The 12,029-nt window shown below is 39.1% G+C and overlaps 1 protein-coding gene across 1 annotated transcript in view; it reads right to left on the bottom strand.

Moving 5' to 3' along the window:
- Positions 1 to 1,075: 1,075 nt before the first annotated feature.
- The window catches only part of HAO1 (hydroxyacid oxidase 1), a 60,068-nt gene continuing 49,114 nt past the window's right edge, over positions 1,076 to 12,029 (bottom strand). Inside the window, exons 6-8 of the mRNA XM_010387776.2 lie at positions 4,014 to 4,172; positions 3,831 to 3,900; positions 1,076 to 1,961 (exon numbers count right to left, since the gene is read on the bottom strand). Of these exons, the coding sequence (XP_010386078.1) occupies positions 1,891 to 1,961; positions 3,831 to 3,900; positions 4,014 to 4,172 (300 nt within the window). The 3' untranslated portion in view covers positions 1,076 to 1,890. The remainder of the gene's footprint in view (positions 1,962 to 3,830; positions 3,901 to 4,013; positions 4,173 to 12,029) is intronic.

Genomic DNA, 12,029 nt, shown 5'->3' with positions numbered 1-12,029 from the left:
TCAACTTTTAAGCAGGCGCCCACACAATCACACAGTGTGATGTAGTCAAACTGGAAATTCTGTGCCAACAGAGAAGGCATTTTGAATCTGTCGAGGGAATCAGAGGTGCTTATTATACACTTATTCATTGATTAATATTAATTGGAAAAGCATAAAACAATTACATGATATGATAGAAATATTTATTCTGTGTATTTTGAGAAAAAGTTAAGGGATAACTTTTCTTTTTCATAAAGTTAAGTGATAATTTTTTACCAGACTGGTATATAATTTCAGAAAACAGTTTTTTGTGTGTTCATGCTAATATTTAGGAGTGTCCTAGCATTTAGAAGGAGAAAGGGAAAGAGAAAGAGTTCTGGGAATAATAAAGCATAATAATAATAATAAAACATAATATAATAATTATATTTTCAGTGGTGATTCTCTGAATTGTTTCATTCAGTACCTCACAGTGGTTGAACAACCAGAGAGATGATGAAAAACCAACTTCAAAATTACTTTGGCTACCTAGTTCACCTCCAATTTGTCAAATACTTGGTTTGGGAATGAATCTAAAAGTCACGTGATCAGGGCTTCATAGGGCTTCATGGGTGTGCTCCTAGTGCGGTGGACAGGGCTCCATGCTCAGAAAGGGGACTCAGGCTTAGGGCTTGATGCTCTGTGGTTATTGGCTTGAAATACTTAATAACGTAATCATTCAATTTGTGTTTTATAAGTGAAGCATGATGCAACAATGAAACTTGTGCTGGGGACACTGAGAGCCTAGCATCATACATTGTTCCATCTCCTGCCACCTCCCCATGTCTGCTAAGTGAGTTCTTGGTTGCTGGCTCAGGCAATCTGCTTAGTATTTTTGCCCTTCAGCCCCAGCAGGGTTCTGGGCATGGGCACAGGTAAGATCAAGGCAAGTTACAAGGCAATACTCCAGGCACCTGAAAGGCTCTACTACTTGCCATGTGGGTATCCCCAATCCCAAGGAAGCATGACATGAAACAGCAAATGTCTCCATGACAGCTTAAGAGAAAAACTGTGGAAGGAAGGAAAAGGTTTTTGTCTTGCTTTTTGAAGAAGGGGCCCCATTTTAATGTGGCATAGTCCTCACACATTATGTAGCAACCCTTGCACATGGCTATCAATGGTAAAGAATCAAAAGAGTAAAGCAAGGGAAGTAGGAGGTACAGGAGAACCAATGAGGTATGCAGAAAGGAAACGAGGAGATAATTAGGGTTCAGAAAATAAAATTAAAATTTCATATTGTTACAAATGGACTAGATATATTCTTCCCAAAAATGCTTTATTTCTCTCTGATTAAGAAGTAACATACATCCTAAAACATTTGGATATACTCAGACACTAAAGATGTGATTGGAAAGCTGCATTCAAAGAAGTATCACCAGTTACTGCCACCCATTCCAATTCTATCCAGGGCTGCCTTCTCAATGTTGTAAATCAGGCATTTCCAACACTTTGAACCTGAGCTTACAATTTAAGAACCACTGTTTTAAAGACATCTAAACAGAATACAGGTTAATAAACAATGAGATCATTATCTTTTCACCTTAGTGTTTGCTACCTCCAATTTTACTGAAGGATACAGCACTTTAGCCTGCCAGAGGATGACGTTGTCTAAACACATTTTCAATGTTTTCTTTTTAACAGTTAATATATTTCCAGGATGAAAGTCCATTTCTTTCTAAAAGGTTCCTAGGACACCCATTGAAAAGTCAAAAGCAATGAACTAAAAGGGATTGCTATTTTGTTGGAAAAGAACGACACCCTTTGTATTGAAGTGGGGAATTACAGACTGTGGTCACCCTCTGCACAGTGTCTCTTTGTCAAGTAATACATGCTGAAAAAAAAATAATACAGATGGGAAAATATTGTGCACTGTCAGATCTTGGAAACGGCCAAAGGATTTTTCCTCACCAATGTCTTGTCGATGACTTTCACATTCTGGCACCCTGAAAAAATAATGCATACATTTAATATGAACTGAATGCAATAATAATCAGGCAGGTAATCGTTTTCCCAAGGAATGTAAAATTTGACAAATGTAAGGTTTATGATTCAAGGTAGGCTTGCCAAATCTTATGTGGCATGAGACCATTTTTTATTACCTAAACAGTCCTTAACACAAAATGACTGGCACATATTTTTATTAACACAAAGAGTATATTCTTTCTGCCACATTTAATAGAGAGTCAGTGACTGAAAGCTCTCTTTTAGGATATGTCTGTAGCAAATTAAAATGCGTAGTGAGGATTCACAGAATGGCATTCTTCTTGTTGAGGCTCTATCTGCAGACTGAGTACAGTAGTGAGTAGACCATTTATCTGGGGAGTTCTATCTATGGGGACAATACAGATCATATGGATTACAGAAAAGGAAATCCTCTTTACCTTCAAACATAGGGTAGCTGATAGTTAACTCCCGGCCATTCTTTTTAGCTACAGGTTCTTTCTAAGCCAAATTTGAAATTGTCACTATTAATATTTTAATGCTTATTTATTTATTCATTCAGTCATTCATTCAGCAAATATGTATTGTTTGTGTGCCAGGCACTGCTCTACGCACTGAAAATACTGCAGTCAAGACAACAAAGCCCCCTGCCTCATGCATCTTATGTTCTAAAGGGGAAGCAGACAATATATAACACATATAATTTTAAAAGGAAATTCTATGATAGATGATATATAGGAAACAATAGGTGCTATGGAAAAAGCATGAAATAAAACTGGAAAAGAAAACTGAAAGTTGAATAGATCGGTGGAGGATAAATTGCTATGTTAAACACAGTAATCAGGATAGGCACCTTTAAGCAAGTGTAATTTATATGAACACACGAAAGATGAGAGGAAGTTTTTCATGTAACTATCTGGAGGAAGAGCATCCAGGCAGAGGGAACAATTGTTGCAAATACCCCAAGGCTAAAACATATCTCACACAGTCAAGGGACATCATGGAGGCAAATGTCACATGGGTAGAATAAGTAAGGGTGACATTATTAGAAGTTGGGATCAGAAAGATGATGGGAGTCAAACCATATGAGGCCTTGTAAACCACTATAAGGACTTTGGCATTTACTCTGAGTAAACCAAGAGCCATTGGGGGTTTTCTGATCAGAAAAGTAAGATGATCTTAATTAATGTTTAAAAGAACCGTTCTGGCTGCCATGATCAGAATAGACTGGGAGAGGGGAGGTACGTGAGGACAGACCTGCCCACTTGCAATGTCCACGGGATGAGACACAATGATGGCTCCAGCCAGGGCAGTGGCAGTGGAGATGACAGGGAGGTCAGAATCTGATTATATTTTGAAGATTGAGCCCCTGTGAGTAAGAAGGTGTGAGAGAAAAGAAGAGGCAAGAATGACTGAAGATTTTTGGACTCAGCAACTGAAACTATGGGATTAACATGAACTGATGGAGAAACTGCAGGTGGAGCAGGTTTAATGTGGAAAGTTAGCAGCTTAGTTTTGGACAGGTAAGAGTTTGGGATGCCACTTAGATGTCCAAAGGGAGCTGTTGACTATCTAGGTAGATGTATGTGTTCACGTGTTATGAGATGAGGAAGAGTATGATGTTGCAACCACCTTTAAGTAGTCGTACTCACCAAAATATTCCTAATAAAGCTGTGAAATATTGAGGTTAAGTAATTACTAGAGACTATGCACATGCAGAGTTCCTCAAAACTGTAGATATGGAGTCAACGTCAAATTTAACATACTCAATGATCCCACACTCTTCTCTTTCAAATTCACTTCTCTCCACCAAGGACCCTGACTTAAAGATCATAAAAGAAAAGAAAGTTGTAAACAAGAATGAGTCTTACCACTCAAAGCCATGGCCAACCGGAATTCTTCCGTTAGTATCTCAAGGACATCTTGAACACCTTTCTCCCCCTAACCGAGTGAAAAAAATACAGAACTATTGTGTAAATCAGTCTGACTTGTTTTATTCATTTGTTTTACTGTCAAATTGTCTATTTTATATATTTCTTTCTTTGTCCAATTACCTGGAAAGCTAAGCCCCAAATGATTGGTCTCCCCACAAACACAGCCTTGGCGCCAAGAGCCAGAGCTTTCAGAACATCAGTGCCTTTCCGCACACCCCCGTCCAGGAAGACTTCTACCTTCCCTTCCACGGCCTCCACAATTTCTGGCAGAACATCAATCTGAGGAAAGAAAAGTTCAATAATGTGACTCTATTAACACTGAATTGTCATTCAACTCCACCTCCAAAAACCATGGACACATCCAGCTAGGGCTTAGAGTGAAAGAAGCCAAGTAGGTTTGGGGTCAATGGTAAAATTATTTCCTCCTGAAAGAAGAGAGGTACAAATGCTAGTAACTAAAACACCAGCTAAATTTGGAAATGAGTAGCTTATTTTTCTTTTAAAGTGCAGGTTTGCTTTTTATCTGTTTCTTATATTCAAAGATTGTCATCAAAAAATTATAAACATAAAACACTTGATCTTCCATAACTTTTTTTGTTTTGTTTTTGAGACAGGGTCTTGCTCTGTCACCCAGGCTGGAGTGCAGTTTCATGACCTTGGCTCACTGCAGCCTCCATATTGAGAGTTCAAGTGAGTCTCCTGCCTCAGTCTCCCAAGTAGCTAGAATTACAGGTGCCCACCACCATGCCTGGCTAATTTTTGTATTTTTAGTAGAGATGGCGTTTCATCATGTTGGCCAGACTGATTTCGAACTCCTGACCTCAAGTGATCTGCCTGCCTCAGCCTCCCAAAGTGCTAGAATTATAAAATGTATAAAAGTAAATGAAGTATTTTATTGACATAAATTATTCTGAACATTACTCATTGCAAGTCAATTGTTAAAATTCATGCTCAGATAACAGTGCAAGCAGTGTGTAAAATGCAAATGCAACTAATAATAAAACAACTTAGTCTCTTATTTTCTCATCCAACATATTTTGCATCCAACTGTATATTAAAGAACACTGCGTGAAAACATTTTTCTTGCTTTTAAGGAATATGACCACTTGCACCATGAAGATCTTGGTCTTGATTGGCAATTGGTGATGATGGACATAGGTTGGCATCAAAGTGCACTTGCCTGCACCTTAGCCTTGGCCACTTTGGCTGATAACATGTGAGCAGAGCTGGCAGAATGTCATTTCTGAGCATAGGCCTTAAGCAACCTCATGTATTCCCACTTACTTTTTTGCACCTTGTCATTTGCCATGAGAAGACCATCCACCAGGTATTATTTCCCCTTCATCTTTGGCCCTAGGATAAATATTCAGGAAGCAGAGCCAGCACAGCCAAGCCCAGCTGGAGCTGACAATTGGATATCAGTCACCTAGCTAGTACCAAGCCTAGATCGGTAGACACTAGTCAACACAAACTTTCATGGAAATAAGTGATTGCTGATTTAAATCACTGAGTTTGGGATTGTTCATTTTACAGTGTCACATGGCAGTAGTTAAATAATACAATTGGCTACTTTAATGTGAATCTGCATTTGAGAATGAAAACAATTTACAAGGTGAGCTAGAGGTCGAAATCTGTAGAAATCACCTACATTCATCCCAAAATGTAAAAATCTAAATTAAGTACAGTTCCTATTTAAAATGTATGCTGAGGAAGCTGCCATACACTCAAGTCCACCTTTTCCAGAAATAATTGTGCTGAAATCACTCAGAGGTTATCCCATTTCTACCCTAAAATTTTAGAGGCTAAACTTAAAGAGAGTTTTATATATGAGGCTGAAGACCAAATAGGGCTACAGATTGGAAGGAAGTGAAGGTAACTCTTGGCATGTGGCCCCTAAATGTTTGGCAGGTAATGTGATTTTCCTCTTTTCCTTTTGGCTTTTCTGCCTTGCCAAACATGCTTTGGATCTATTTACATATGTCCCTTTTCCTATACATAGTCCTCTTTTTGCATTCAGGCAAGTTACATCAACATATAAATGCTACAATTTCCAAGTGATGATGCAAGCTATAATTAAGCATATTTCCCCATTTGAAACCAGAACCAAAGAAAAATATTAGCTAGCTTGGGTTCAATACACATTTTCAAAGTCAGTCAAATCAAGTGTGTTTAGGTAATTTCCAATGCCTACCCTGGCCTAAAAGTAAACTAATAAAGATATTTAAAAATGCGAATCCTGGGTTAAAAAACAGAGCCCAGATTGGTGTTTCATGTGTCTGTGAACAGCAATGTTCCATCTGTTGCTAGGCATTTCAATCCTCCCCTTTTTCTTTCAATAGCTGCAGTTTTTACTAGGTGTATATTACACAAAATAATTCTGATCAAACAGATTAGATAAATACAGTAGACAGACTCACTATGTTATGGCCCTGTTTATGTTTCCTTCTTTTCAGCTTTCTATACATCTGTGAGATCATTCATTTTAGCTTTTCCCTTAGTGCTTCTTCGGGCAAGTAATTGTGGGCTTAACTCCACTGGAGTTAATCTCCAGTAAAATATGGTAAGATCCCTGTATACTGTTACTCATTCATCCCTCTATTTGCTGTTTTGTCAAACACTTTATAAAGGACCTGGTATATTTAAGGCACTAATGTCAGGCAGAGTAGGGGATGCAGAAAGAAACCCACAGGGATCTGACTCGCAAAGAGAATAGTCTTTTTCATTTGTGTTCGAGTCACACTCTTCCAGAATGCTCCCTGCGCAACTTGCTCCCCCAACCCCTCCCCCAAACAGAACTTCTACTGGCAAGGAGCTCTCACCTTTCCATCTTCCTATTGCATCCATTGTTATACTCTTGATTTCTGACATTTTAGGTATGGAAACCTTTGTTCAAATCAAAATAGTTTAAAATAAACAAAAGCAGATGGAACCAGAGGTGCTTAGTTAAACGCAAAGGAGACAGAGTCCAAGTCACTGCCCATAACCTAAGCCCACTTACAAAATCACTGGTCCGTATACATTTTGCTGATTGCTTGCAATTGCAAAAATGGCTGCAATGATTTCCTCTTCATCTTCATTTCCTTGCAACATTATGGGACAGAGGGAAAGGAAGGAGGGTTCTGTTCCGCCACACCTTAGATCTGAATTGAGCTTGTGATTTGCTTTCACCAGTGGAATATGAGAGAAGTGACAGGATGTCCATTCTAAGCCTAGATCTCAGGAGGCCTTGCATGCTTACACTTACTCTCTAGGAGACCTGCCACTTCATGAGAATGCTGGAAGATGTGAGACAATGCAGAGCCATCCCTGCAGAGCTCATCCTATGCCAGCCTCCTAGTAGGCCTGGTAGCTGGCCACGGACACATGTGATTGAGTCCAGCCAAGACCAGAGAAACACTCAGCAGATCTCAACACAAATTGCCAAACCACAAAATTGTAGAATGTAATAATGATGATTGTGATTTATCCAGTAAGTTTCAGAGTGACTTGTTATGCAGCAAAAGCCAGCTGATACATTAAATGTTTCTCCAAGATGGAATTGCATGGACTGTTTATATAGAAGAAAATTCAAATCCCTTGTAGTACTTCACAGAACATCCCCAAGAACTTAACAACCCAGATGCTTATTCTATAAAAATGTTTTGCTGTTGATAATTTTCACTGTGAAAGAAAGTCGTATTTCTAAGCTTGAAGTAGTTTGTGTACAGACAGCATCAAAATGAAACTGCAAAATTGAAAAAAAATGCTCTTAGGAATCAAATATTCCAGAGAATCTAATTTGAGAAGATCTAATGCTATGTGTTTCAGAAATCAATTTGATTCCATCCTGTTATTCTCTAATTACTTCAAAGCCAATCTGGATCGCATTATAACCACGAGGTGATAAGTGTATTTTTAATACGATCTTATTTTTTAGTTTTCTGGGGTGTAGCAGAGGCCTGATAACTCTTCTCAGAAGCAACATATTAAGATGAACTGAAGTTAAATTACTGTTCTAGGACTCCTAGTGATATTAAGTATTTCTCCATATAAGCAAATTCTGTGATTTATATTAGCCTGGTGCAAAAGTAATTGCAGTTTTTGCCATTAAAAGTAATGGTGAAATGACTTTTGCATCAACCTAACAGAAATGTAGAATTCATATTGTTGTCCACTTTCTTTTTGTAAGCAACACAATACTGTGAAGATGTTTGGGCTAAAAGTCTCAGTGACTGACTCACTTAGCTCTTATCCCCTAAGAAAGGTGAGACAAGACTCCATTTCAGTGCTCTTCCCATGACATCATGCTGCCTCCGTGGCTCTGACTTATGACATAACAAAATCTGCAGTACAGCAAGTTCTTCTGTGCAAATACTGAGACCTGAACACCACAGCCTCCCCCAAGCCTTTTGCCGCTCACCACAAAACCCACACACTGAGAGAACTTTGTACTGTGCCATACACCGAATCCTTTCTCACATTTCTCTCATCATTATGAGCTTTAAATTTGCTCTAAAGTGTGAGGCAAAACTCAAGCAAGTATCTCCTCTCATGTATATGACATGCAAAGAGGAGGGTTATGGTTTGTTTTGTTTTGTTTTTGAGATGGAGCCTTGCTCTTGCTGCCCAGGCTGGAGTATGATGGTGCAATCTTGGCTCACTGCAACCTCCGTCTCCCAGGTTCAAGTAATTCTCCTGCCTCAGCCTCCCTAGTAGCTGGGATTACAGGTGCCCGCCACAACACCTGGCTAATTTTTGTATTTTTAGTAGAAGCAGAGTTTCACCATGTTGGCCAGACTTGTCTCAAACTCCTGACCTCAGGTGATCTGCCCGCCTCAGCCACCCAAAGTGCTGGGATTACAGGCGTGAGCCACCGCACCCAGCTCATTATCAGTTTTTGTTTGTTTTGTTTTTAATTTTAATTTTTTATTTTATTTTCCATAAGTTATTGGGGTACAGTTGGTATTTGGTTACATCAGTAAGTTCTTTAGTAGTGATTTTTGAGATTTTGGAGCACCCATCACCTGAGCAGTATACACCGCACCATATTTGTTGTCTTTTATCCCTTGCCCGCTCCCTCACTCTTTCCCCCAAGTCCCCAATGTCCATTATATCATTCTTATGCCTTTGCGACCTCATAGCTTAGCTCCCACATATCAGTGAGAACATACGATGTTTTCCATTCCTGAGTTACTTCACTTTGAATAATAGTCTCCAATGTCATCCAGGTCACTGCAAATGCTGTTAATTCATTCCTTTTATGACTGAGTAGTATTCCATAATATATGTGTACCACGGTTTCTTTGTCCAGTCATTGATTGATGGGCATTTGGGTTGGTTCCACGATTTTACAATTGTGAATTGTGCTTCTATAAATAGGCCTGCGCAAGTATCTTTTTCGAATAATGACTTATTTTCCTCTGGGTAGATACCCAGTAGTGGGATTGCTGGATCAAATGGTAGTTCTACTTTTAGTTCTTTAAGGAATCTCCACGTGGTTTTCCATAGTGTCTGTACTAGTTTACATTCCCACCAGCATTGTAGAAGTATTCTCTAATCATTGCATCCACACCAACACCTACTGTTTTTAGATTTTTTGATTATGGTCATTCTTGCAGGAGTAAGGTGGTATTGCATTGTGGTTTTGATTTGCATTTCCCTGATCATTAGTGATGTTGAGCATTTTTTCCTATGTTCGTTGGCCATTTGTATATCTTCTTTTGAGAATTGTCTATTCATGTTCTTAGCCCACTTTTTGATCAAATTGTTTGTTTTTTTCTTACTTATTTGTTCGAGTTCGTTGTAGATTCTGTATATTAGTTTTTTATCAGATATATAGATTGTAAAGATTTTCTCCCATTCCGTGGATTGTCTGTTTACTCTGCTGACTATTCATTTTGCTGTGCAATAAGCTCTTTAGTTTAATTAACTCCCAGCTACTTCTCTTTGTTTTTATTGCATTTGCTTTTGGGTTCTTGGTCATGAAATCCTTCCCTAAGCCAATGTCTAGAAGGATTTTTCCAATGTTATCTTCCAGAATTTTTATAGTTCCAGGTCTTAGGTTCAGTTGTTGTTTTTTAAAAAACAGTCTCAGGGAACACAACTCAAAAGTCCTTCTAGATGTGTCCATATTCTCTCAGCGAGAAGGAAACAAGCAACACCATTTGGCTATTTTTCCCTTAAAATCTAGTTAGATTTGATTTCCGTAGATTTATATTTTATTTTTAGAAAACAGTTTGGCCCACCCACTAAGTCTGCATATCCATATACAAGTGAGTCATAAATCTGAGAAAAAGCCTTGTGCTGTGACCAACCTCTCCACCCTACAAGGAGGAGGTCTTCACTTTCCACCTCTGTTTACCTGCAGCCAACATCTAATATCACCGAAAATGGTGTGTCTCTGGGAGCAAAACTGAGTTGCAAAGAGCTGACAACTTCCAGTTTCATTACTTTTCATCTTTTGTGTGTTTGTTTTGTTTTTTTGAGACAGAGCCTCACTCTGTCGCCCAGGCTTGAGTGCAGTGGCATGGATCTCGGCTCACTGAAACCTCCACCTCCCTGGTTCAAGCAATTCTCCTGCCTCAGCCTCTCAAGTAGCTGGGATTACAGGTGTATACCACCATGCCCAGCTGATTTTTGCATTTTTAGTAGAGACGGAGTTTCACACATTGACCAGGCTGCTCTTGAAATCCTAGCCTTAAGTGATCCCCTTGCCTTGGGTTCCCAAAGTGCTGGGATTACAGGCGTGAGTGTATAATCCTACAATGTACAAAGACTTACTTGGTTCCTACCATTAGTGCTTTAGGAAAAACTCAGTGCAAAATGCACACCCAATATTCCCTGCCATCATTTACTCCACCATCACAGCCACACAATTGGTCTATGAATGTCACTAAATCAACCTGCTAGTGTAATGAAACAACAGACCACTACTAGCTGGCTAAAGTATTTGTTCTACTCTTCTTCTGTGGATAAATTCAAATGGTCATCTCAATTCCAACTATCTATATAATAACTACCACTGAAGGGTTCCGATAAAAGGGAAAATATTTATATAAGCATCCAGTTCTGAGAGAGGTGGTGGTCTGGAAAGTTGACCCACATTACTTAGTAAATATGGGTAGATAGATAGATAGATAGATAGATAGATAGATAGATAGATAGGAAATATATATATATATTTAGTAAATATATTTAGATATATAAAGTTTTGTTATATGATGCAGTTACTTTGCCTATGTAAATCAAATTATAAAACATTACAGCTTAAAGGTTTAAATTTTAAAAGTTGAGGAAACCAAGGTAGGGAGCAGAAAGCAATTCCCTCTGTCCCTCTGCAGTTCAGGCCCTCCTTCTCTCTTTCCTTGGCTATGGTAATTATAAAGGCCACCTCATTGGCCTTTCTGCTTCTTGTCATGATAAAATCCACTTTGTAAGACTCATTGCTGCTAAGCCAAGGCTCTTCTAGTGCACACCCAATGACTCATAATAGTCAAGGATCTCCTTCCTTATCTATCCAGGCAGATGCATTTTCCAGAACTCTCCCACTCCCACTGAAACCGCCTTTGCAAAAATTACAACTGAGAAAATTATGTCAGTGAAAGAGATCTCACCTAACTGACGCCACCTTGATTCTAACTGCCAAGCTTTCCTTGTTCATTCCTGAGTGTAGACCAAACTAACTTTGGGAGAAACTTAGTTCATACTTTAATTTTAAAACAAAGATGATAACAGCCCTTTCCCAAAGCAAACTCCCTTCCTGCCTGGTGACTAGGTTGCCTTTGCAGGACTAACAAATTAGTCACAAGAATAGAAATTGTGGTTTAGGAGTCATGCAGCTGTAGGCTGCAAGATTCTGAACCTCCCCAAATTGCTCCTGGGGATAGCATCACCATTGTAAAACCGAAAATCAATGCCTGAGATATTTTGCAGACCCTGTACCTGAATCAGTTGGCACCACACAGACTGATAAACTGGCTCATCTGGTGGTGTGGCCTCCAACGAAGAACTGACTCAGAGCAAGAGGACAATTCGACTCTCTGTGATTTTATCTCCGACCTGACCAATCAGCACTCCCCAGTTTCCGACTCCCTCCCCATCAAATTATCCTTAAAAACCCTGAACCCCAGGTTTTCAGAGGGACTGATTTTAGTAATA

Source organism: Rhinopithecus roxellana, chromosome 13 (genome assembly GCF_007565055.1).
Source record: "Rhinopithecus roxellana isolate Shanxi Qingling chromosome 13, ASM756505v1, whole genome shotgun sequence".
In the NCBI taxonomy this organism is placed as follows: Eukaryota; Metazoa; Chordata; class Mammalia; order Primates; family Cercopithecidae; genus Rhinopithecus; species Rhinopithecus roxellana.
Note: the sequence above shows the minus strand (reverse complement) of the source record. Positions and strands in the feature narration are given on the sequence as shown.